The sequence below is a fragment of the Macrosteles quadrilineatus genome, unplaced genomic scaffold (assembly GCF_028750875.1).
Source record: "Macrosteles quadrilineatus isolate MER2022 unplaced genomic scaffold, UCM_ALF_1.0 Scaffold_2__2_contigs__length_208266976, whole genome shotgun sequence".
NCBI classification, from domain to species: Eukaryota; Metazoa; Arthropoda; class Insecta; order Hemiptera; family Cicadellidae; genus Macrosteles; species Macrosteles quadrilineatus.
This window is the reverse complement of record NW_026542595.1, coordinates 202,807,100-202,834,436: the sequence shown is the minus strand read 5'-3', so window position 1 is coordinate 202,834,436 and position 27,337 is coordinate 202,807,100. Positions and strand designations below refer to the sequence as shown.

Here is a 27,337-nt window from a genome sequence, read left to right as displayed (position 1 = left end):
CCGACTTGTGACCCTCAAAAGGCACATCTACACGCTAAGGGCTTTCAAACAACATAAAAAACATTAAAATTGAGCCAGTGGTTAGGGCTGTAGGTCCGTCAACATTTAAGGAGAAGAAGGAGAACACGGAAAATTTGTGAATTTTCAAACTAGTTTTTCTTGGCTCAAACACAACCTTTTTTTAAATTCTTTTTTTTTTATTTTGCCAAGAATGATTGCCCCTATCCAGTGGATGAACAATTATTTTAATAGCTTTTGTTTCTTCAGAGCTATAGACGAGTAAAAAAGCCACTTTGTCACGTCATGTATATATACACTGCAGCAGCTGTGTACCGCTGGGGGACTTGGCGGGGCGGAACGCTGCCGCGTTCCTTAATATCATAGTCTTGAAATATATTGGGGGGTGCAACTGACTGACTTCCAGTGTATATTTTATGTGACTGGCTTCCCGGGCGCGGCCGTATATATATATATATATATATATATATATATATATATATATATATATATATTTATATATATATATTTATATATATATATATATGTGTCCGTTAGCGCGATAACTCGAGCAAAAATGATCCGATTTTGATGAAATTTGGTACAAACGTGTAAACCTACGTTTATTCGAACGAGTTCGCGAACCAGCATGGTCGGACCATGGGAACGGGGGTTTATGGGGGCTTTTATGGGGAAAAAATGGGTTTTTCCCATTTTTGACCCAAAAAACATAAAATTTTGCAATTTCTTTTGAAACTATTTTGTAGAGCTTAAAAAAACAAATAATTTAGTATATTGAAGCGTTATAATGCGCCTAATGGTTACGGAGAAAATTCCAAAAAATTGCAAATTTAAAATTCCCATGTTATTCTTATGGAGAATAAGTAAACTGTTGTAGTTTGCTTGTTTATAAACATATTTTGCCCAAATTTGGAAAATGTTTTTATTTCTTACTAACTATTAACATTTTACATAAAAAACACTTTTACCCTCCCTGTTGCAGCAAACCTAAGTATGTTTTAAACTGATTCTATTTAAATAGGGAATAAATGTGATAATTTTAAGGAGACATTTTAGTGTAAATCCATTCAGGGAAATGGAAATTCGCTTAGTCTGCAGGTTTGCTGCGGCGGGGGTATTATTATTTTCTCATGTTATCGCAATACACACCTAATGTGCATAAATCATATTAGTTTCCGTCGGTTTTCTAAGCTTTACGCCGTCGTATCTAAGGATGTATCCAGGATAGATTACTTTCGTGTGTGTTGGACAATACATTAGTTCCAGTTTGATTTTGTCTCGGTAGCTCAGCTTCTCGTTTCTGACAAGTGTAATGGAAGGGTCCTGAAAAACAACAGAAATCAAATAATCAATTAAAACTATTAGTATTGGCGTAAGGAGTGCGCAAAGTGACACATTTGCTGTAATCAAGAAAAACGCTTACAAGAGAATATTTCCTCGAGTAAATCACAAATAATCACATATAAATGATACATAAAAAATGATTATGATTATAAATGATAAAGGTTTTCTGTTATTTGTGGGTTTACTCTACCCACAAATAATACATTGCAATTGTCTCACAACTACCAATAATGTATAGTGAACACCTTCTGGTAGGTTTTAGCTTTCTTAATTGCTCAATAGGACAATAGTTCATGTTTTTAAAAAATTGAAGGGTGCCTAATCAAACTTATATATTTTCAGACACCTTTTTTAGAGCAAAATAGTATATTTTATCACTAGAGCCTTAAGTAAATATTTTCAAGTTTTACGATCGAGGCGAAGCCAAGGTCAGAAAATGAGCAAGGGTTGAAAGACACCTTTTGCCCGTGTGATGAATTATACTTTATTATCCCGTTTTTATTACTATAATTCGCTTTCTTGTCCGGTACAAATTTTGCAATCAATTTTAAAATAACTTTCCAATGAGCTAGAGACTTGAAACTTAAAATGTAGGTCACAAATGGATGACAATGCAATATTATATAATTTTATTTCATATTTCCCTTGGGCTACGCCCCATGGGCTTGATTCATCAGCTCGCTTTCTTGTCTGGTAAAAATTTTGCAATCGATTTTAAACTAACTTTCTGATGAGCTTGAGACTTGAAACTTTAAAAAAATAGCTCATAAATGAATGATAATGAAATATTATATCATTTTATTTTTATATTTCCCTTGGACTTAAAAATTTTCCATGTTTACATTTCGCAAAAATGTAAATATATCAATTGAAGTCAGCTGTAAATACTAATTTGACAGTTGGTTCAAAGAGCAGAGGTTAAGAGGTACCTGTTTTGCTCCCGAAAGATTCTAAAGTTTTATGATTATGAGAATAGCAACAATATGTGATGACAGTTAAAAAAGTTTTGGTTGTATATTAACAAGCCATATAAAATATATTACATTACACGATAAATACTAAATAGCAGAAAATAATTTTTAAATAAAAAAAACTGTTTAAAATACCTCGTTTATAAACAAACTAAAAATTAGAAAATAATTTATAAATATGTAAAGACTAAATACTTGTAAGATTTAAAACGAAAAATGTGGGGTGTCTTTCAAACACTGTATACCACGTTTTTAGGTCAGGCTAAATCCAAACATTGAACGAAATGGTAAACGCTGCACCAGCTGATCGTAGTCGTAGTATCGTTAAAAGTTTCCAAAATATATTTTCAAGTTTACACGTATTACGTGACGCTGTTTTGTGTTGTTTGGTTGGATTACTAACTGGAGTGCGGCAAAAGTAAATAAGTTTAAAGCAGAGTATGCGCCGGAAAAATAATTAGTTGTTTTAAAATATTAAATTGAAAAATGCCGTAAACAATCTTAATGATTTTGTAAATTTTAAAAATACCAGCAAAGAAATTAGTTAAGTATAGATTAAAAATTCCCAGTTAGAGAGAAGTATGGTTTATGGTTTGTGGTCCAAAAACAGAACCAACTATTTCGCTCTGTTTTCAATAACCATACTTACACGTGCAGTCATGGTAGTCATGAATGCCCATTTTCCACTGGGCATTTCTCCCAATGCATGGCTATCGTAGTGCATGATACTTTTGTAATCATATTCAAGTCCAAAGTCCCTGTAGCCATGATTAATAGTGTAGTCTTTTAAGGTCTCTGTAAGATAATTAAGAAGTTAAATAAATACTTTCAAAACTACTAGTAATCGGCAGGTCAACAAATAGGTCAGTACTGAAAATTCGTGCGCTCGACTTGTTTGTATGGCAGTCAATAGCAAAAGCATGTCTTAACAGATATTTAAAAATAGTTGTTAGATAATTACATTACGTATTTAGACATAACTAGACCAAATAACAACTATAATTTTTAAAAGTTAAATATTTAAAACATTGAGTTAATTTTAACAAACTTCAGGGGCTGATAGTACTAAACAAACTAAACAACTTTCATTGATGTCAGCTGTTATCGAAAATAGTTACTTTCGTTAAGGAGTGATAAAAAGTAATTTTTACCCCATAAAACCCCTATAAGCCCCCGTTCCCATAGTCCGATCATGCTGGTTCGCAAAAGAATAAACGTAGGTTTACACATAAGAACCAAATTCCATCAAAATCGGATCATTTTTGCTCGAGTTATCACGCTAACGGACACACACATATACACACACACATATATATACATACATATATATATATTAATATATATATATAAATATATAAATATATAAATATATAATATGTAAATAAATATATAAATATATATATATATATGTATGTATATATATATATGTGGGTGTGTATATGTGTGTGTCCGTTAGCGTGATAACTCGAGCAAAAATGATCCGATTTTGATGGAATTTGGTTTTTATGTGTAAACCTACGTTTATTCTTTTGCGAACCAGCATGATCGGACTATGGGACTATGGGACTACATAATCTATTTGAATATGTAAAATAGAATAATAAGGCTGCTATATATAAATCAAGATTAAACACCAATAAACTTAGTACCCAAGTAAAAATTATTTATTAAAATATTAGCTGACTATAGTTTCGACTCTAAGGCCATTTTCAAAGTCACAAAAATGGTCACACTTTGAAAATGGCCTTAGAGCCACTACTAAGTTTATTGATGTTTAATCTTCATCTATAGGTACTATTATACAAAAATCGAATGGTGTCTGTCTGTATGTGTATTACTATTTAATGTGAAAACTACTGACCTGACTGAGTTTAACCTTTAAACAAGTATAGCTACCATACCAAGGATGGTCATAGGACTATTCATACTTCGATACTGACCATGGGCTTTGCCCCTTCGGCTTTAAAATTTCTGAAGTGGGGATTTTAAAAGTAAATATTGATTGGTATCCATGGCTGCAAGGAGAAAATTAACAATGTTTACATTAATTTGCCCTGGAATCTCGATGTAAACAAGAAGAACTGTCAAATTGCTTATTCCACAATTTCAGAGAGCTGATCCAATGTAATTAAATATAATATTTTTCACAACTATGTGGTTTATTTAATCTAAAACTTTATCAATCTAATTTGTTTCGACCTATGTCTATATGAACTGTTTTGTTAAGATTGATGAGTACTACCTGTCCCTGAAGTTTGTGACACCCCTTTAAGAACACCCTGTTAGGCATTATACAAAAATTAAAACTGTTTCATCTTAAACATTCTAAACATTTGTCGAAACAAACTTGGTAAGTTTGGCTAAAGTATGACCAGCCGTTATTGAGTGATAGTGTTAGAGAGTTTGCATTGCCGATCCCAAAGGTTTTTCCACCATGATAAGCCTTAGTATTAATTTAGAGATTATCTGTGGTTATCTGCAGTTTAAATCCCAAGTTTACTGTATCATGTGCATTAAAAAATCACTCATCAGTTATAGAAAAATAACCATACCATTAGATATATGTGATATACCGGTATTGGTATACAGTGTATTATTTATGTACATCTTGTGTTCTCATAATAGGTTGATGACCTTTATAATTGTTTATTAATATCAGGATAACATCAGGATAACCCTATCTCTTTGTATAGTATTACATGATCCTGATAAGCTTCGTTTATTAAACCATTATAATCACTGACTTATAATCACTATCAATTATGGAGGAGATAATTAATTTAATCTAAGGTTTCCTAATGCCTTTAATATCTTAGGTGTTATCATTGAGAGCTACGAATATTAAATAAAACGTACTAACCCTTAAGAATATAATTTTTTATCAAGTATGTGTCCAGGTTTTTTAGATGACTACGTCATGCTAAGAAGTTGAATTCAAAGAAGCGATAATCTTGCAAAATATCTCCTAACCTCATTATAGGTTGACAACCCTACTTTATCATATTTCTTTTTTCGCCATCTTACAATCAAAGTGTGTTAAATGACATAAACAACCGACTGTTTGTGATATGAAGTTAAACCAAAAGAAATTACATAGTACTAGGTAATTACTGGAATTTCATGTAGTAAAAAGTTAATCCCTTATACCTTTTTATATTTACTTATAAGTGTAATATAAATTAACAGCCAAACGATTATTTTTTTAGGTTTAATGCAACATACTGATATTTTACAAGGTTAATCTTTCGCTTTATTTATCAGCCATTTTCAACTGTAAACTTCCAACATGTCAAACATGATAATAAAGATATTTGACCTATTTATTTCTATGACGAACCTTTTTTAATGTTTTCCCAGTACACCTTAACGTAATTGTCTCTAAAAGGTGCTTGATGTTCGTGGACCATTCCAAGAGTATGGCATAGTTCATGAATAACGTTACCCGTGTCTATACATCTGAAATATAAATACATTAAATGCATGATGTCACATCACTTTTGGCTACCATCCATTCACAAATTTTCAACGTCTTCACAGGACAAATTTAATCTCTCTGTTGTTAGTGTTCGCTAAACTAAAGAGATTTTAAGATTATAGTTCACAAATATTTTATGCAATGGAATAAACCAGAATAGGTTCCAAACAGGTGTTGACTAAAATTATGATTTTGGTTTGAAAGAACTATTTAGTTTCATAACTATTTAGGGGCAAGTGCTTTTTTTTCTTTTAGGAAGTCAGTAGCTTGTTAATAGTTGGAAACTGGACCCAGCTATTGATCATTGGCATTCTAAATTTATGGTCCATTAGGAAACATGAACAGCTCAACTTAGCACCTAACTAATATCACATATCACCTCATTTAATGCTACACTTATCCTGGTCTAGTTTTAAAATATGAATTCCAGGTCTGTTTCTGTATCATGAATGCATTTCGTCAAAGTTTCTTCATGATATAAGTGTAGAGTGTAGTAGTAAGCTACAGTGATGTTAGTTCTACTTACCCTTTCCCAAGACTGAGGACCTGTTTTCCTGTTACGTATCCCATATTAGAAAAACATTTTCCAGGACCTTTGTTGAATATCTCTACATAGTCCTTGTGGTAACTTTTTTTTGGCACAAACTTTATTTGGCACCATCTGTCTGATATCTTGCGAGATAATAGTACATCCTCAATTATTCTCATCGCACCCAAAATTATTTTCTTGTCTGATATACCTTGATAAATACAGGGAGTGTATACTGATAAACGCTTTAAATATAAAATCTACCCTTTCAAACTTATGAACTGGCTAGCTAAAAGTAGTGAGGTAATAAAGATATATTTTTTTAGGGTTTAAAATTAAATTATGTTAGGCATATATACACCAATCCCATATACGCTTATTTTCATTGAATGTTATTTTAACGTACTAAATATACATTGAACATGATGTGTCGATAGAAAGATCCTTTCACAATACAGTAGAGGTACTTCTTATACAATTCCATCTTATATTCAGTAATGCTACTTATTATACAATTATACTGTGTTCTAACAGTGTTAAAATAACCTACATATGCAATATTGTGCAAACCTGTGTTTTCATAATTTTATTTAAAAACAAGATATCACAAGTTTCAATAGTCATTTTCAAAGATCTAGTAAGTACTGGAACAATAGTTTAATCTTGATCTATGCTCTTGTTTCCTAAAGCGAGCAGCGTAAATTGTTAGTTGGGGCGTCACCGATGTATGCAGACAGGAATCGAGATAAAACTCAACTACCTTAGGAAAAGAATAAAACAATTCTTGATTCTACGCAATCCAAAGATAAAGTAAAAGACACCACTCACTCACTCAATTATTGAATCATCATTTATTCTCCAACTACCAGACTAGCTAGAGTGCTCAAATTAGGTATACTGATTCTTTAGACATTAAATCGGAAAACGAAGTTGTTTTTATTCTTGTCTGACTTTCGGGCTCCACCTCAGTGGCTTTGGAGTTTCCCAGCGGGTTCTTAATACTCAATGGTAGTAATGAAACACAAAATTATATCGGGTGAGGCCGACGGGTAACAGCAAGTCCACATATAAAACTGTATTTTATGGTAGAGTGTTTAGTTTTAAGCTTAATTTAGAAAAAAAAAATATATTACTTACTGAAGTTTGCTTTTTCGTCAAAAGTGTACGGCACCACTCCTAAAGGTCACAGTTTATACTCGTGTTCATAATATTTGTAGTCATTGATTCGGTTTCCTATGTTTAGATAACTCATCTGTGATTCGCCAAACTGGTCTAAAACAAACAACTTAACTGAAATAACGTTAATAAAATGGAAACAAGGGAACTTATATAATTCTACGTATACTAGTGTATAATTATATAATATGTTCATACTATACTACTTATACGTATACTATAATTATTGAAATGTAAAATTCAGAATGTGTGTTTTAAAAAATGCAATGGATCACAAAAAGAAATTGTATTCCTAAACTACATGGTATATTAGGTGAGGTCAATACTTCAGTATGATAATATTTTTGTTGGGCATCACTCACCTTATTGAAGTCACGAGAACGTAGTCCTTGTCATGTCACAATCATACACAGTTCATTGCACATAAAAATATACAAAAATAAAAATAAATCCAAATTTAAAATATCATCTGGTGTTGAGAACTTTTGTCTGATATTTTAAATTTGGATTTATTTTTATTTTTATTTTTGTATATTTTTATGTGCAATGAACTGTGTATGATTGTGACATGACAAGGACTACGTTCTCGTGACTTCAATAAGGTGAGTGATGCCCAACAAAAATATTATCATACTGAAAAAAAGAAATTGTATCAAGAAGCTTAGCTTACCTATTTCATTCATTGTGTTCTGCTGTAGCTCTGACTGAGACAGCGCCACAATCAACAGAAAATACAGAAAGTGCCATAATGTCGCCATTCTAGACAAGGCTAGAAATTACACATTTTATTTGAATGATACATGTAATATGTTATACACTGCTTCAACATATTTAATAAAGTTTATATACCAAAACAACCAACACACTCTAACTGAGAAGAGAACCATACAAGAAATGTTTACAGTCCGTATACAATCCTGGGGATTAAAAAAATAAATTAAAGTAAATATTGATACATTTTAAAAACATCTCAATTGGACGTTAGGATTTCCTATGATCTGAATAGTTAGTCAAAAAGTTTTTTTTAAATTTTACAGTTTCATTAATTAGGAACAAGTTTGATAAAATCAGGAAGATTTCGTTAGATATTTATCAAATAAACATGCATTTTAGGAATGTATGATTGCATAGAAAGCTAAATTATTAATTGTCAAAACAGAACAAAGTTTCTTACCTGAGCTTGAAAGTCCAAAAGAACTGCCTTAATTGGACCCGCTATTTTATACCTTTTTAAAAATAGTTCAGCGAACTATTTATTTTAGTACCATAAGGCTGTGAACTGTTTCCAAAAACATATTAGCTATACTTAAAACAATTTTAACTGCACTGATAGTAACTTAACATAAACAATGTGTGCATAATCCCGGTCCTAATCGGCACGATCGTAAAACGTGGTGTATATCTTGAAACAAGAAACCGATTATACAGGAAGCTAACAAATGTGTAACCCAGGTAAAATTATCGCGAAAATATAGAACTGATCTAGAAGAATTGTTGAACAACTAAAGACTCATGTGTGGCACCTGAAAACAATGACGAAGGTAAAAGATACATATTCCATCTCACAATAATGTCAGCAATTGATATAAAAATCACGTTGTGAAGCTGATTTTGCTTTAAAAGTTATTTCTCTTCTGAACCACTTCTATCTGTTCCTTTCTCTCAAGATATGAATACATTAATCACTTGATAAATTTATATCAGATCAAAAATATAAATACACTTACAAAAAGGTACCATGAAAGCTATATTATTTATCATAATTGTAAAGATACACATGGGTAAGTCGGAAAAACATTTGTAGAAAGCGTTAATACTGTATAAACGTCCGTGAACGCGATACTTGAGTATTTTTTGTCCGATTTTGATTACATTTGATGTAAAGGTGTAAGGCGGGATATACCTGAATGAGTTTGCAAACCACCACGATCAGACCATGGAAACGGTGTTTTACGGGGGGTTTTATGGGGTAAAAAGTGTTTTTTTATTATTTTTGGCCCTCAACACACAAAATTTCTCAATTTCTCTTTAGATATTTTTAAAGATCTTAAAAAACAAAAAATATAGTATATAAAAGTGTTTTTGTACGGTTATTAGTGACAAAAAAATTTAATTTAAAGTTCTCATGTTATTTTTATAAGGGATATTACGGAAAGTCGATAAAAGATACGTCTTATAACACTTAAAACATATATTTACGCTTATACTGTTACTCACAAGACGGTAAATATACATAAAAGATGGTAAGTGCTCGACCATCTTTTTACCATCTTTTACCACTTACCATCTTTTTTGTATATTTACCGTCTTGTGAGTAACTGTATAAGCGTTAATTTATTTTTTAAGTGTTATAAGACGTATCTTTTATTTACTTTCTGTAAATTTAATAACACATACGATGCTGATCAAGAAGTTATTTAACAGTTATGTTACTGTTAAGGGATATTGTAAAATGTTGTAGTTTTTGCTTGTTGATATATTTTGATCAAACTTGGCAAATTTATTTATTTTATACTATGCTATTAATATTTTACCAAAAACACACTTTCCTAGTTTCCTTGTAGCAGCAAACCTAGGTACTTCAAGGTAATCAATTAACCTAATGTTATTTAAATAGATTTAATGAAAATTCAATTCAGACAAATAGAAATTCGTTTTGTCGGCAGGTTTGCTGTGGCGGGGGTATTTTCTTATTTCTGTGGGATTTGAAATATGTAAGAGGAATGTATACATCCATAAAGATTCACAATCTAGCTGCCTGAACCGGTTTGGCAAATTTACAACAATCCACGGCCACCTTTCCAGGAATTGGTAAAGTCTCAAGTTCTGTAGTGCTGTTTAGAGACACAAATGCTGTTTTATGGTAAAATTATCGGATTTAAAATGCATATCGCCATATCTTAGGTCTATATTCGAATGGAATAAATAGGTGGTCACGTTGCATTTGTTTATAAGGTGATCTTCCCCATTAAAACTGCCAGAATTTTTGTCTATGCGTGTAAACTAGATGTTCTGAATTATTCCGTTTTAGTTGACAACTCGATTCCCGTACGTAGGACGGGCCACCAGCTCGTGTTATTTAAATAGATTTAATTGAAAATCCAACCAGGTAAATTAGCTTAGTTTGTAGGTTTACTGCGTCGAGGGTATTTATGACATACTATGGCTCCACAGCTCGGTTTGACCGGGATACTTTTCACTTATCAGTTTCGCGAGTTTCCGTATCACTTCACATGTTCCCCGTAGTCCTCGTGTGTCAGAGTGGGTGTGATAGCGCTTATCACTTATCAGGCAGGACAAAACAACGCGGGTGTTATCAAAAAACTAACACAATACGCAGTTGCCTTACCGGAACTGATAACACGGTATCCTGTCCACTTATATGGCGGGAAAATTCTCCGTCCTTAAAAGACAGAACAACGAAATACCCTATCACAATAAATTATCATCTTTACCACAGCTAAACTAGTCATTAATTTAAATTTAAAGTTTTAAATATAAATATGCTAAAAGGGTAAATAAATATAAATAAAATAAAACATAAATATAGTGTTTTAAAGCAAAACAATATAAATTGGAAATTGATTTCTGTGCATTGAAAATGGTGTAAATATTTGGCATAGCCACGTAACCAAGCTTTCGCATTCTTAAATAAATGGTATCAGCAATCTGACAAACATACTTTCTCCCATTAGCTTGTCATCAACCTTTTTCACGGGCAAGTGATAAGCGTTACTATAAGTATGATATATAGAAAATCACAAAAGTTACATACCGTAGTTTTTACAGAAATGGGAGATTGTGCTATTTTGTTTAGAATTATATGGATCACAACAGACAAATTTCAATCAGAATCTGGTTTTTTAATCCATTTTTCTGTTTTTAATGGGTTTTATGGGAAAATAGCTTAACCCTTTCGTTCTCATTTTAGGGCTCTGCCCCACGCCCTAGGGGGTTAATTTATAATGCAGATCATTAAGCCTGCCAGTATTTCAACTTCAAATTATAGACAAATAATAAAAAATAATAAAATTCCCCAAAAATATTCATTAATTTTTTAAGCTGCAATGTGATACGGTTATGAAACGGCCGCATCAACAGTTAAAGGTGGCCGTGAACCATCTCGTTGTTTTTTTATACCTACGTGACCAGGCACCCAGTGGAGTAGAAACTACAGTGTACCCAGCATTTCGGTGGCTTTGTACTCTCATAAACTTGGTAGATCCTTTATTTTTTTAACAATATCATCGCTTGACTATGTTTTTTATTGCCTCATTAGCTGATTGAGAGTCAGAAAATATGATTACGTTATTGTTTTGCAATGTATCTCTCTCTCTCTCTCTCTCTAGACTATACAGGTTAGGTTTTATATCAATATCTAAAAAGAGGAACTATGTATGTATGTATGTATACATGAATGTAGTATATATTTTTGTACCTTATGGACTCCGAAACCGTTCGACAGATTGTAATGAAACTTCTCAGGCATTATTAGCCATTATTCAAGGATGGTTTGTGTGAATTTTTGTGCAGATCCGTCAAAAGGGCTCCGCCCCAGAGGGTTTTAAGTGGGCCAATGTCAGACTTTTGAACTACAATGTTTACAAATAAATATAACTAGCTGTTACTCGAAAACTGTTTTGTAGGTTTGAATAATCACAACATTCTGTATTAGTCATGATTTTAAATAGTGCCACAATGTTTCTACAGAGTGCAGCACAGAAAAATAATTTATTTTTAAATAAGTAATTTTTAAAAATACTAATGCGAAACTTAAATCCACCGAAGCTGTGTAACGTTACCAGACTGGACGATAAAAAATGACACCAAAAGTCCAAAATTGACTGAATCAAAAAGTATCAGTGGTAAGTTTAAAGGAGAAATAGTCTTAATCCCAAGAATACTGATGATTTCATCCGAATTACCCTCTGCATTTTAAAGCAACTACAATTTCCTTTGTGTCTTTCTTTCCCATTATAATTAATTCATGACTATCGTCGGTTTAAATTTAGAAAATGCATGCTTTTCACACGGACAGCTGTATGTTGCGTCCTCACGTGGTAGTTACTAAAACTACCTACTGTAGGTACGCCTAAAAACTTATATATTTATACACCTAATGAAAAAAACAAAACAAAAATTGTTTATATACTAGCAATTAAGTAAAATCATTGAGTATTGACATTAAATAATTACAGTATTAAGTTTGTATTTGTGGCTCGTTAGGATTAGAAGCTGCATGATAAGGAACAACGCCAACCAAGGGGGCTGACACTGATGAGTGACGTTGCTCTTTCTTATCCTTCTCTTCTTCTGTAAACAAACATATGGTGGTAGAGTAGGTTAGGTTAGGTTTAGGATTAGGTTATGTTTGATTCTTCCTTTAAATTGTCTGTTTGTTTCTTCTTGGCCTGTATTTATTTTAATTGACGATTGAGTTTTGAGTCTTGTGCTTATGCTCTTGGTACATACACTTACCGTTCAGACCGATTTATTTTTGTGTAAGCACTGTAATTTTTGAAGGACACTTATAAATATGGTTAAACAATCGAGGTGAGAACTGGAGGGGTATCAATACGTATTATAGGCCTATGCTATAGGCTAGAATAAGTTAGGCTAGTTTAGCGTTACCGGTACTTCAGATCTTGTTCTAAGATTTTTGTTAGTAATATTTGGGGGTACACTTCCATACCTGTTGGCACAAACAACCGAATGAAAATATCGATCAATAGCCTATATCAAATTATTCGATAGCCTATATCGTTTGGTTAACTAACTAACCAAACAATATATCGGGGTACAGTTTCTTAACTGGGCTATGCTGATATCCATGGAAACTATCGAATTGAAAATATTGATTAATAATCGATATTTTTAAATACGGTATATCTATTATAAAATTTAACTAGGCCTATCATAACCTATCCTAACCAACAAAACTTGCTGATGGTGAAAAAATCGCATGAAAGTTTACTAATCGAATCGATAGTTTCAATCGATATTAGCATAGCCCAGTTAAGAAACTGTACCCATATATCAAATTAGGCTAAACAATCGAATGAACAGTAGGCCTACCTATTACTCATTTGGTTGTGAATGCCAACAGATATGGAAGTGTACCCATATTTGGCAAAGCTGAGCCATGATTATTCAAATTTACTCACAAATTAGGCCTAGTTATGAGATCGATGATCTTATTTCCTAACTTTCAGTGAAATTAGCCTAGGCCTAATTAGATAAATACTAGCGCTCCTGATGCTCGAATTCGAGCAATTGCTAAGTATTACAGGCATTATTTCAAAACTAATAACAGTCATAATTTCCGATGACTTAATAAAAGTCTACTCAAAGATAATGTTATCAATCACTCCACTCCAGCTAGGCCTATTGAAACTAAAAACTTACTCACTCTGAAAACGAACGCTCCTGTGTGTATAATGAACAGCTGTAATTATAATATAAATTATTCATCTGTGTAAGTAGGCTTAACAAAATCTTTCCTTCATAAGAAATAACTTACATTGGGATTTTGATGGCCTGTGGGGCAAAGCCCGAGGACTTTTATTGCAAGAATTGTTGAAAGGGGGATGTCTATACAAAAAATACTTAATTATTACCAGTACACCTCGTTTGTAAAAATCTGTCCATTATTAACGGAGGAGTAGTGTTTCGTAGAAATTGCCTTCACATATTAGGCTAAAGGTAGGCCTATAGACCTATAGGTAAGGATACCTATTCCTATTATTTGATGACGTCATCCTATCAGGTTTATGTAACTAGCCTACTATGTTATGCATCATGAAACTCACTTAAAAGCCCGATTTCTTAGCTGCCGAATAACTTAACTTACCGCTACGATTTTACGCTGCGGTGTTTGGCACTGACTCAATACATAGGATTGGGTGCGCAATAACATAGTTTTCCTAGCTGCCCAATTACGCAGCGGACTGTGGGGCAAGCAACTGCTCCAAATCAGTCAGTCCCACACTCCGCAGCAACATAGACACTCTTGTGAATTCATCTGTTGTTAGGATTCTTGTGTCTGTCTGTGGAGTTTGTCGTTACCGGTATCGTAGTTATTTGTATTCCACACTTATGTTCAGTCCAAACAATATCTGAGGTGGAAACAATTTATTGAGCTTAATGTTAATTAATTGTTCCGTATAGCCTACTATGTTAGCTACAGTGAAAATATAGGCTAATTTTACTATTATTTAAGGTACGGTACTATACCTTTACGTCCACAATTCAATATAGTACGAGAGGTCGTCCAGTGGTCGAAACTCGACCAAAAATATGTAATGTACTCACTTAACTATTTTCACCCCACACTGTAAATAAAACATGTGATTGGAGTTTCCTCCATTTGTTTTGATTTTCTGTTTATATTTCGTTGTTATTTCGTAACCAGCATAGCAACGCATAAGATCCATGTTAATTTTTTACAACTTTTAAACTTATTTTTTGTGCTTATCTTTGAGCCTATTTAAATTTATAAAGGGATTCTGCACACCTACAGGAAAATAGCTTTCCAACGGTATGCGTAGATTTTCCCTACGATGCACACGAGCTGAGAAAAAAGGTTTTAAAGAAACATGCTTGCCTATTAATATATAGATAGATGGTCAAATCCACTTCATGTTTCGCCTATACATAGGCATTGTCAAGTGGTCCTTCAAGAACGTTTCGTTCAATGTAGACTCGTCAAGAACATTCAAATAAAAATACACATAAAAGATGACACATTGCACGATAAAACATTTAAAACAATATATATTTTATTGTAACTAATCATTCCCTATTACTTTTAGAAAGAAGAAACAAGATGCAGATTTAGACCTTGAAATTAATGAATATGAACCCTCCGAGTCGGATGATGAATATAATGACACTGAGAGGTTAATGTTAAAACAGGCTGCTAAAAGACGATCTAAACAAGCTGACGACAGTGATGAATCAGAGGTGAGTAACCCATGGTATTTCGTGAGTTTGTAAATTTTAAATCTTTTAGGGCCGGTTTCGGAGCTCGGGACTAACGCTATTCCTGGACTAAAATCCAGTTCAAACCAGTTTTTATTCTAGGACTAAAAAATCGGGTTTCGGAGCTCCAGGATTACGCTAGTCGACGACTAAGTCTATTCCGAGAGTTACATAGTCCCTGAATTACTCTCATGGGTTTCGGAGTCACAGGCTACTTAATCATCGAATTAAATGTTATTCGATCGGGTTTCGGAGCCAAATATATAATCCACAACTGGGCAACAAAGACTAACTCGAGGAATAAATATGAGCAATTTTTAGTCCAGGTGGAGGGCAGGATTAAGGGGCGGACTAACTTAACTTTTGGCGTAAGTACTCAATTTGTGAAGTTTTATCTATATAAATGTCAAATTCCTTAATCAACATAAAATTTACTGGCAATTTCATTCCTCTTGATATTTTTCCTTAAAATTTTATTTTTCTCTTAAGTATGCAAAATCATCTTTGAATGAAACCCGTTTATCTACAATTTATGCTCAAGACTATAATAGGCCAAACGGTCCCTAAAATTAATATTATAAGGTACTAAACGTAGATTTTAAAATAATAATATAACGAAGACAGAAAGAAAAACTTAACTGTATGAAAAAAATAATATAGGGCCTATCAAATCTAAATACGTATTTAATACGCGGTACATAATGTTACATATGGTTACATCCATTTAAATGGTCCATTTTAACGAGTTTTTGGGGACGTTGGTTTAACCGTTATTCGGACTGGCCTCGGCACTGAGGAGTCCGGATAGTAGTGTAATGCAGTATTTTACTAAGGAATACTTTTAACCAAAATTAACAGCATGCCTAACGAAAAAAGACTTCTGTATTAGTATTATTTTCAATTGAAACTCATATCTAGCATAATAATTTGGAATTCGGTTAAATAACAAATATTTCAGCCGTGAGCTAACTCGGATAACCTGGAGTCTCAGATAACCGGAGCTCAGATGATTGGAAGTTAACTGAAGTTGCTTGGACACCTACTTAATCTCTACTACATATTGTACTTCCAGATGAATTGTTAAAATACAAAACAATCAGAGAACACAAATACATTCTAAGCAGATAAATTATAACTATGCCTACTCTTAGAGCGTTAAACCAACAAATTGTTGTAATAATGATAATTTTTTACGGTTGATTTGCATTCAAAGAATAATAAAATATTTCCCTTTATTTTTTGATTATCATACAGTATTCATTTCAAAATAATTGTAAGACCTTAAATAGACAATTATTGGGGTTTGCATTAGGATTACAAAAAAAGTCGCAACCAATCTCTAATATCTCAAATGCCTACAGTTTTTAGATTCTCATAAAAAAATAACTTGGACAAAGTAAAGGCATAGGCTAACACATTTGACACCTTATTCTTCAATCGGGAAGTTTTTTTTATCAAACTTAACAGCAATAAATAAACCTTCAGGTTTTTTTTTGTAAATGATGGTTCACATAACTGGGTTTTTTATTTCGGCATACGTTTTTGAACACGATAACTTCTTTTAGTTACCATCTTCAGTGAAACTCAAGGAATCATTATCCCAACTGATAAGTGATTAGAACCAGACTAGAGAGTAGACACTAATGTAGCTATGAGCGCTGACCGTGAACAACTTTGGCAGGTATCGTCTTAAATTCGTCTGTCCGCTGCCCCTACCACCACTCAAAAACTAAAATTCCCCGTGATTCCTACCTTAGTCCTAGAATAAGTAGTCCAGAAGTTGGCGAATAAAGTTAGTCGTCGAATAGACTAGTCTGCGGACTAGGGAGTTAGTTCGCGAGCTCTGAAACCCAATTTTTTATTCGATGACTAACTTTATTCACTGATTAAGTAACTCCAGGATTACGTATTCCCGAGCTCGGAAACCCGCCCTTATTCAATAAAAAATGGTTAGGTTTATTGATTAACTTACTATGCGGTCATCGTGGCCCACAGAAAACATGAAGGCTTAGTTAATGACGCACTTAGATTAAGTGTTGGTGTTCTACCAAAAACTCATTGCAGGCCCTAAGTTAGACCGATAGATTTTTTACTTGTTTTGTTGTTTGATTTTACTTGTGATTTTAAACGACCTGAGTGTCAAAATGTACAGTAAAAAAAAATATTGGACTTCTGATTATTATATTAGAATTACCATTTAGGCCTTCTCCTTAATCATAAAAACAATGTAAACCCCTCTTCACTCTAAGAACTCTTATGTGGTAAAGGTGTTCTAACGCTACTTCTATATAACATTGTTGTGTTTATTTCCTACAGGAAGAGGTTCTTGGTGTTCATGAGTCAGAAGATGAAGATGAAGATGATGTGGACGTGGGAGAGCCGCTGGGTGAAGAGATGGACAGTGATATCGAAGGCAAAGACGATGACGACCATCTACCTGACTCCAAGGCGTGGGGCAGCAAGAAGAAGAGTTATTACAACACCGACTATGTAGATCAGGACTATGGAGGTAGTATATAGAATTCTACACAGTGTTCTAGGAATGTAAAGCTAACTTATACATTTTGTGGCCTATATGTATAATTTCCATGATATTATGATTATGAAATACAGTTTAAAATATGTAGGCTAATACGGTAATACAAATTAGGCTAGGCAAATATAATAACATTTTATCATGCTCGCGTATTGGTGCTATTTGCACATTTTGTGCACCGCCCTGCTGTCTCAAGTCATTGAAAACCACTGTTGGTTCACCTACAAAGTAAACAAATTGTGTTAGTCGTAAATAAACTCTTAAAATTACTAGAGATGAAATATTACCAAAATATAAATTTTGCATTTACAAAATGCCTTAAAGTAGGTATTGTAATTTTTTAATCAAATAAAATCAAATCAAAGCTTTATTTCCCAATTGCATATAGAATAGTCAATGAAAGGTAGGCTGATATGTTGGTTAAACATTTGTCTTAAGAGTTCAATGGATGTACAAGTTAAAAGCAATAGAAGCAATGTTGAGCCATTGCATAAGACTTTTATGTTATAACTTAAATGTTAATCTCATATTGTATAGTTTTTTGGCCTAGCTTCAACAGGTTCATCGTGGTAGTTAGTAGTAATAAAACAAAACACAAATTATCCATGTCAAATGAAGCACACGGGTTTAACAGATAGTAGGTAGGAACGTATAAAGCAATAAAAAAAATAAAAATGTAGGCCCCTAAATACTTACCATCAAGTTGTCAATGCCTTTGTAGGATTTTCAAAAGCTGAAGAAGAGGAAGCTGCTTTATTAGAAGAACAAGAAGCACGAGCCATTCAGAATCGTCTGATTGCTGAGTTGGATGAAGCTGACGTTTCTCTTGGGATATTACCAGCAAAGGTGAGTTTGATTACAACACACACTACTTTAGTTTAGTAAATCAATGAAAATAATATTCAATGAAACACATATAATATTTTGCCTTCATCGACTATTGTTTTAAGAAGTTATGGGACTGTTTTGAAAATCAGTCAGTTCCTCCTCTTTCACCGATATTTGTGGCTAATGTAAACATATATTGTTCAAAATTTTTTTTCTAAAATGTAAATATATGGTTTATTGATTAGTTCATCGATCGATAGATTGCTTGAATCGGCAAATGCAAAGTTAAAGATTTTCCCAAGACCCTAGGATTTCCTTGATATGTTGAAAAGAAAGTCCTAAGCAAGCAAAATATATTTTTGCGGTAAATAAAATAAAATGTACCGGTAATTAAACTTTAAAACACCAACCTTGAAACAATGGATTAGCACCTGCTTCAAGAATAAGTAAACTAAAGCTACAGTACAGTAGACTTCCTCTTAGGCCCAATTCACACCGAACGGACGTCGGGCGGAGACGTGGCACGGACGTGGCGAGGACATATGTCCGTTCCTCGCCTCCCCATGTAAACAAATTGGTCAATGCACACACAAGTGACGTGGTGCAGGCGGCCGCCCTCCCGCCACCGCCACGTCGCTTCGGCGTCCCTCGTGGCGTATCGGAAGTGGCATGTCCGTAGCGCGCCCGTTGTTCGGACTGCAAATATTGTACTGTACTTACCAACCTTCTTGTGTATAGTGTGCTTGTACTTACCAACCTTGTTGTGTAGAGTTGTTTTTGTGTGTAGATTGTGAGTTGTTTCTTCACTATGCGAGACGACATTGAATTTAATATCAAATGTTGTGAGGAAGTAAAACAATTCCCTTGTTTGTACTAATTACGTTGACAGAAATTAACTAACACCATTGACATTAATAGAAATAAGCAAAAACCAAAGCTTCTAGTCTACATACAGGTTGTCTCGCCACTGTACCGTCCCTTCACCGTCCCTTCGGTGTGCATTGAACCCGCCACGTCACTGCCACGTCTGTGCCTCGTCCGTGCCACGTCTCCGCCCAACGTCCGTTCGGTGTGAATTGGGCCTTATCAAGACTCCTCCGGACCGAAGCCAGTCCGGATAATGGTCTTTCCGGTTAAACCGATGTCCCCAAAAACTCGTTAATATGGACCGCTTAAATGCATACTGTATACAGTAGCCTATTAGACTTAAATTTAGGAGAGCATTGTATTTAGACACGTCATCACTGGTCTCAAATCTTTCCCACGAGAACAGTAATTTCAGTACCGCCCACTTCCTGCCGATCTTGTCCGGTTAAACCGATGTGGTGATAAAGATTTTCCGGTTAAAGAGATGTCATTTCAGCCGAGTGTAGTCCGGTTAAACCCATGTCCGGATAAGAGGGAGTCTACTGTAGGTGTATCTTTTAAAAATTGCAGATAGATACTGTAGCTAGAAACAACATTTAGATGAATTCCATTGAGCGAAGACTGCATTTAGACTGTTCAATACAAATGATTTTCCGTCAAACAAGGCTTGTTCTAGCTACTACTACTAATGAGTTTTATACCTTTTGGGTTTGGGAATTAATTTAATCAAAATGGTTATTTTTGTAATTAAACCTTGTTTTTGTAGAATTCTGAGGTAAACAAAAAAGGTGCAAGTTTTGAAGATGACGACTTCAGTGAGATAATAAAAACAGATGTAAGCAAGTTGAGCAAGAGAGAAAAGTTGGCACTTCTAGAAAAAGAGTCTCCAGAATTTTCAGGACTAGTATCTGATTTTAAAGGTAAGTGTTGATTATCAGAACATCAGTGATTTAAAAAAATAACTCATAGAGGCTAAAGGCTCAAGAGATAGTTACACTTTCTCCCCCTCCCTCGGGCATTTTTCTTTTCTGTGCGCCCCTAACAAACCCAAAAATCCTCTCAGGCTCAGGCCTATTTACTAAAGCGGATGTTTGATAAATGTGTGAAATAATTGTGGAACTATAAATATTATATAGGCCCTACTTCTTGATATTTAGAAGTAGGCCTATCTCCTTAATGTGGTTGTAGGCTATGTTTTTTCAATACAATTTTGAAACTATCCTATAGAATTTCCCAGATATTTGTCCTATTGAAACAAAATCCCTTGTAAGATTTATCTAAGAGAATAGAGCATTTAATTTTATTTGAATGTTCTTATACGTACGTTAACAACCTTATTCACTGATGAAGTAAATAAGAAAAACAATGAAACAAGTTTTACAGCTAATATTAGGAATACTATTTGGTGTTGTATTTAATGATAAATTTTTAGCAACTCGAGACAGGTATGCTAGTGAATTTATTGGTGTAAATGTATTTTTTTCTTTAATTTGAGTTAGCCTACCTAATTTAGTTTCCATGCACACTTACTATTAACATTAAGTTAGTTTTAATTTTTTAAAGTAAGTTGTGCCCTGAAATTTCGAATCTGGAACCTTTAAAACCTGGAACTGTCCCTGAATTGGATTTTAATGGCTTGCTGGACTCTCTGAAAGGATAAATGACTATATAATTATGTGAATATACATTTCAGAAAGAATGACTTATGCCAAAGACAATCTAGAGCCAATTTTGAATATGGTGGACTCAGGAGAAATTCACCAATGTCAGGCAGTCAAGTTTATATCAACAAAGTACCACCTCATTCTGAAGTAAGTGGGCATACCAACTACTACTATTTAGAATTAGTACATTAGTAGTTTGTTGACTAATTCGATGTAATTTTTAAAAACATTTCCCTTTTGTTAAATCTATGTACCCTGTATTTTACTTTACTTACTTAAATACTTTAAATTGAAATGGCGACCAAATGACCATACAAAGGTAATTTTCAACAAAGTATGAATGGAGATGAGTGTAGGATGAGTGACGCGATCTTATAGCCTTGTTACTGACAAGGCTGACTTATTCCTTAGACAGGACTGTTAATCAATAGCCCATACAGCTAACTATTAATAGTGGAATCCAAACCATATATTGGCCTTGTAAATTACGAATTAGTCTAATTATCAGGATGGTACTGCGGATAGTCATAGTACTCACTAGTGCGGATGTTAATTCACACCAGGGAGTATCGCATCCACAGATCATGCCCATGAATATCCACAATTCTTTTTTGCTTACAACTAAGAATAACGATAATACATTTTTTTGAGTAACTGGTATCAACAAGTATGGTATTTACTAAGTACCTGTGAAGTGTGTGAAGTTACTAAGTATCTGTGAAAAGAGTGTATTGATTACTTTTCATTACTGTAGGTAGTTTTTTTCTGGTAATTTTTCCCTGGTGTTACTTTGTTTCTTATGGCTTACCTTCTAGTGAATATATTGTTACAATCAACTAGTTATTTACAGTTATTTCTATTTCACTATAATTTTGTTTCATATTCTTGTGAACGTACTGTAATTACTTATAATTACAGTTATTGCACGAATATTGCATTTTATCTGCTGCTGAAAAGCAAGAGATCCCGGGTCAAAACTCATCCTGTGATCAAAAGATTAGTCCAGTTTCGTAAACTTCTAGATGAAATGGACCCGATAGATGAGGAAATAATACAGCCGCAGGTATGTCAGTCTTCAATTTTATTCAAGTTATTTATAAATTAGTGAGGCCATGGCTAAAGAAATTCTCATCAATCCAGTGAATACATGAAAATGATTTTAATCTTGATAGGTACTCTTGTATGTCATGGAGGGGTTTTCAGTTGAGAAAAAAAGGTGATGGCAGGGTAAAAAGGAGCTCTCCACAGAGGAAGGTTGTTACAAGGACCAACAACAAACCGTGGCCAGGAAACTCGTTGGTGTTAGTAGTATTAAAACACCTGGTATTGGAAGTATTGAAACACCTCGTCACACCTTTATTTAACTGTTACCAAAATTTTTATACATAAATATGATTATAATAGATCCAATAAAATTCACTCATTGCCATGAGGTGTTATGGTTTGATGACTTTGAAACAAACTTACAATCCAAAAATTGCATCGTAGTCGTAGAAGGATAAGGTGTTATAAGAATAGAAAACGGTTAAGGGAGCATAAAATATCTTTAAAATTCATCCAATACATCTTTTCAAAACACATATTAGTTGATCGTGGATTGCAGCGCACTTGTAATGGAGTTGAGTTGAATTTCACCATCCCCGGGTTGTTCTGGCTGCCACAACACGTCCAATGGTGGAAGGACGCCCGGATGTTTTTTAAGCTACCTCAGGTCTTCTGTTAGTTGAAGAACGCTCGGGGTGTTTCGGCTGCTTAGATAATTGGTTGAGGGGAGGACGCCCGGGGTGTTTTTAGGCTTCTCAGGTCATTTGTTAAGGGAAGGTGCTTTTCAAAACAGTCAAAACAGCTGCTTTTTATTGTTATCAAAATTGAAAACAAAGTTGGCAGTTGTTATGAGAGGTTATATTTACAAGTCAATTATTTTTGTTTTGTAAATTAGTTTTCTTTTTCAATGTTGCAAATTGACAAAAGATCACACGGTTAGTTCATCACACGGGTAAAAAGTGCTTTTCAACCCTCACTAATTTTCCTTGAAACCCCATTGAAAGTTTTAGCTTGGATTGAAGAAAAGTCACTTTTAACATTTATCTACACCCTAGTGATGAAATATACTACAGTAGACTCCTTCTTATCCGGACACCTTTTAACCGGACAATTTTTATCAGCATATTGGTATAACCGGACTAGATCGGCAGGAAGTGGGTGGAACTGAAATGACTGTTCTCGTGGGAATGATTTGAGGCCAGTGACCTCGTGTCGAAAAACAATGCTCTCCTAAATTTAAGTGAAATACTCTCATGTATTTAAATGGTCTGCTTTAACGAGTTTTTGGGGACGTCGGTTTAACCGGCAAACCCGTTATCTGGACTTGCCTCGGTCCCGAGGAGTCGGGATATGAGGGAGTCTACTGTATTAACTATTACCTACTCTTTTACAGAATTGTTCACATTACCTTTTTTATTTCTGAGTTAGGGTGCATTTGAATCTAAGGTAATCGAAGTAACCGAAGCGGTAGCCAGGGTTGGAGCTGTTTGTGGAGCTAGCTCCGCAACAGGAGCTATTGGAGCGGCTCTACTACCTAAGCTACTAAAGCACACCTCTAACTAACCACAATAAACACGGCTAACTTTTGACTCACACCTGAAGGATGTTTTCTATTGCCCCTTCAATCATTCCTTTTACTGTTACTTGTTTATTAACTTGAATAGTCGAAAAATAAAAAAATAAAATAACTTTATTCCTTTGTTTTCCAAGGTTAGAGAAATACTGAAAATAAAAAGAAAAGGGAAGGAGTTAAACATCATCCATTCCTCGGTCCAGCCTCCTCCTGTCATTATTGGGAACAGGTAATACATCTGATCATTGTTGATTGTTTAATAGTTTTGTGATTTTACAACTAGACCTAGGCTTACTGACTATAACATGTTTTAAAAGTCTTCAAGGATTATCCCTATGTAAAAGCAATCCCACATCATAATATTAATTCATTTCCAAGACTAGTAATTAATGTATTTACTACTTTTATCTACTGTGTGAAAAAAAAAACACATAATTAGAAAATTGATCACTACCACAACATTATTAAATACAATTTTAGGGCAGAGAGGAGAAGAAAACTTCAACTTCTCAAGGAGGAGGAGGATAGTAGAAAGGCTAAAAAACCTAAAATTGAAAGTTTTGAAGACATTCAGCTTCATGAAAACGAGCCAGAGAGTGAAGAAGAAGAAGAAGGAGATGGTATGTATCTCTTATCGTACAATCATTATGATGTTCTATGGAGAAATATAGCGGTAAATTTTTTGAATATTTTAGGTTACCTATCTGAATTACCTAACTATCTAAGATAAATTTTTTCAACATTGATATATTAGGTACTAGCTGTTTGCCCGTTCTACGTACGGGAATCTTGTAGTAAGTTGAAACCTTCTTATATTCAGAACAGGAGTTGGTTTGCATATGAATATTTCCCGATATGCTGGCAAAACTATTACTGTATAGGAACACATATATAAACCTTCGCAAATACAATATCTGACAGTGTCAAGGCCAAAACGAATGTTTCACAATTACATGTCACCGGATCGTGTTAGTCCATATTTTATATCTAATGATAAAAGGAATTGCTTTATAGATCTATGAGGCACTAAGGTAGGCCTGTAATTGAAAGTTACGTTTCGCACTGGTTGAAAGTAGTTAAAATACTACCTCAACCTCACTCTTATACTGATTACTAGGTCATCTTGATTCATAGTCTGACACTTAGGCAATATAAACAATACAATCTATTGTTCACACTTAGGTGTAAGTTATCTCTTTGATAGAACATATTTAACATTTTGTAATTAACATTCCAAAAATATATTTGCAGACTTATTTAGTAAGTTAAAGAGTTCCCTGGTACACAATAATACGTGGTGTTGATTCAGCCATATTTCTCTGATGGTAGACTAGACATGCATGTCCAATGTTTGAGCGCTCATCCAACTTTTGCTACCACAAATCGCTAAGTCTGATTAAAGTATATTGTCTGTGAAGTTAACTAAATGCTTGTGTACAGGTGGTTGTACTAATGAATTAGAAAAGTCGATCAATTACTGAATAAATTGTTTTGGTCATAAACTCATAAATAACACTTTTGAAACAAAACTCATAGAATAGTATTATTATTTATTTAACATTAACTTTACCATTTTAGAAGACACTGAGAAGAGAGGAATCACCTATGAAATTGCTAAGAACAAAGGCCTCACTCCAAAGCGGAAGAAAGAAAACAGGAATCCACGTGTCAAAAATAAAAATAAATTCCGCAAAGCAACAGTTAGAAGGAAGGGTCAAGTAAGAATGATTGATTTATTAAACCATCACGACTTTTCAAGTGTACTACACTTAAAAAGGCATATATGCTTATTATTGACTCCATTAATGACATAAGTTCTCACTAATAATACATTACTGTCATGTTGAAAAAGTACTTTCAAAAGTTTCTTCTGGATTATATGCCTTAACTAGATTAAAAAACTATTGCGAAACATACAAACTAAAGCAATTTAATTGTGCTTTTATACAAAGCAATAGAAGTTGTCTGTAATTGTTTGGTAATACTAGTCTGTTATTATTCAGGTATCTAGTAGTTGATTTAATGGATATATAGCATTATTATTGTGGTATAATCTAAAACAACTTTGTGTGATCAAATCTATGTTTCCTTGTTTATACATTAATTTTGGTTCATTAGTTCTTAGTTCAGTTAGTTCTTAAAGTAAACTCCAATTCCTTTCATTTGCCCCTGGTAATTCAGGTGTATTTGTAAGATGTATAAAAACAATAAAAATTAAAATATATTGTGAAACAATTATATAAACATAAATATACTAAGGGGAAGGTAAGTGGCAGATTAATCAGGTCAGCCATTTTACAAAAAAAAAATTAGAGTAGAAGATTATAAACGTCAAAAATAAAGTATATAAGCCTATGACAACATGAACATAACTCTATTAGGGATTTGTTATATATTTCTCAGTAGCCTTATACCCATAACGTCTTTAGACAGTCTGATTAGGTTGATGAGGAATTTCAGTTAAAGTTTAAAATAATATAATCATTCCCTTAACAGTATCACACAGTGCATTGTCATACAGTTGTCCAATTGTTGCTAAGGAAATAATTTTCATGAGTTTCTGTGATCAGCGCATTATTGGCCGCTCTCCTGTCATTCAACTGCAGAAAATGTGTTGAGCTTCCAATATATTGGAGATCAAGTTGAGAAGCATCAAATAAGCTAATTTATTAACATGAATCATTGTTTGATTAAATTGGTATTTTTTAGGTCCGTGGAGTCTACAAAGAGATCAAGCGCTACGATGGAGAACCTTTTGGTATCAAGGCGAGCGTCAGCAAGAGCGTAAAGTTGAAGTAGTAAGTTTCAATAAATGGTTGATTTGGTGTAAAATCTAGTTTTTGGTCTGCCTCTTACAATCCATACTAAAGTATACAGTCTATAAAATATGAACCAACTGTTGGTAGTATTTATTTTAAAAATAATGTATTTGAAGAATCCTTCCATAGATTTTGCTAACAGTTAAAGTTCATTTAATTTTATTTTTCATGATCTAGTAATGTAATCAATCGACTTTTCAGTGTGGTAGTTGAACTAATTTCTTTAAAGGGTTAATTTATGTTTATGAAACTTCTCTTTTTCATGAAATGTGGGAAATATGATAAAAAATAGTTAATTAATCACTAAATAAAAACCATGAAGTTCAAATAGCTTAAATTTTGGTACATTTTTTAAGACAGAAACCATTAGTAACACACTCAACATTATTTTTTCTCGTTAACATTCAACAACAGATTTTGATTGCTACAGACAGGATTGTGAAAACAATCATGTCTGGTTTTTGAGCTGTTATTTGACTCTAATAACATGTGATGTCGATGTGAGAATCAAAA

The 27,337-nt window shown here is 33.6% G+C and overlaps 1 protein-coding gene and 2 long non-coding RNA genes across 3 annotated transcripts; 1 reads left to right on the top strand and 2 right to left on the bottom strand.

Annotated features, from left to right (window-relative positions):
- Window positions 1–995: 995 nt before the first annotated feature.
- On the bottom strand, window positions 996–5,790 carry LOC128987302 (uncharacterized). Its single transcript, XR_008490225.1, has 3 exons — window positions 5,671–5,790; window positions 2,983–3,128; window positions 996–1,341 (listed from the first exon to the last, which is right to left on the bottom strand). It is a non-coding gene; the product is annotated as an uncharacterized LOC128987302 (long non-coding RNA).
- Window positions 5,791–6,346: 556 nt separating this feature from the next.
- Window positions 6,347–8,343, bottom strand: LOC128987303 (uncharacterized). The gene is made up of 3 exons (XR_008490226.1): window positions 8,184–8,343; window positions 7,475–7,609; window positions 6,347–6,548 (listed from the first exon to the last, which is right to left on the bottom strand). It is a non-coding gene; the product is annotated as an uncharacterized LOC128987303 (long non-coding RNA).
- A 4,523-nt stretch (window positions 8,344–12,866) lies between these two features.
- LOC128986744 (something about silencing protein 10-like) lies at window positions 12,867–26,837 on the top strand. Its single transcript, XM_054407251.1, has 11 exons — window positions 12,867–13,066; window positions 15,325–15,475; window positions 17,810–18,002; window positions 18,751–18,875; window positions 20,491–20,644; window positions 21,418–21,535; window positions 22,307–22,451; window positions 24,143–24,234; window positions 24,486–24,625; window positions 25,584–25,723; window positions 26,715–26,837. The coding sequence occupies exons 1-11, from the start codon at window positions 13,050–13,052 to the stop codon at window positions 26,802–26,804; spliced, it is 1,365 nt and encodes a 454-aa protein (XP_054263226.1). The 5' UTR covers window positions 12,867–13,049; the 3' UTR covers window positions 26,805–26,837.
- The last annotated feature ends 500 nt before the right edge of the window (window positions 26,838–27,337 follow it).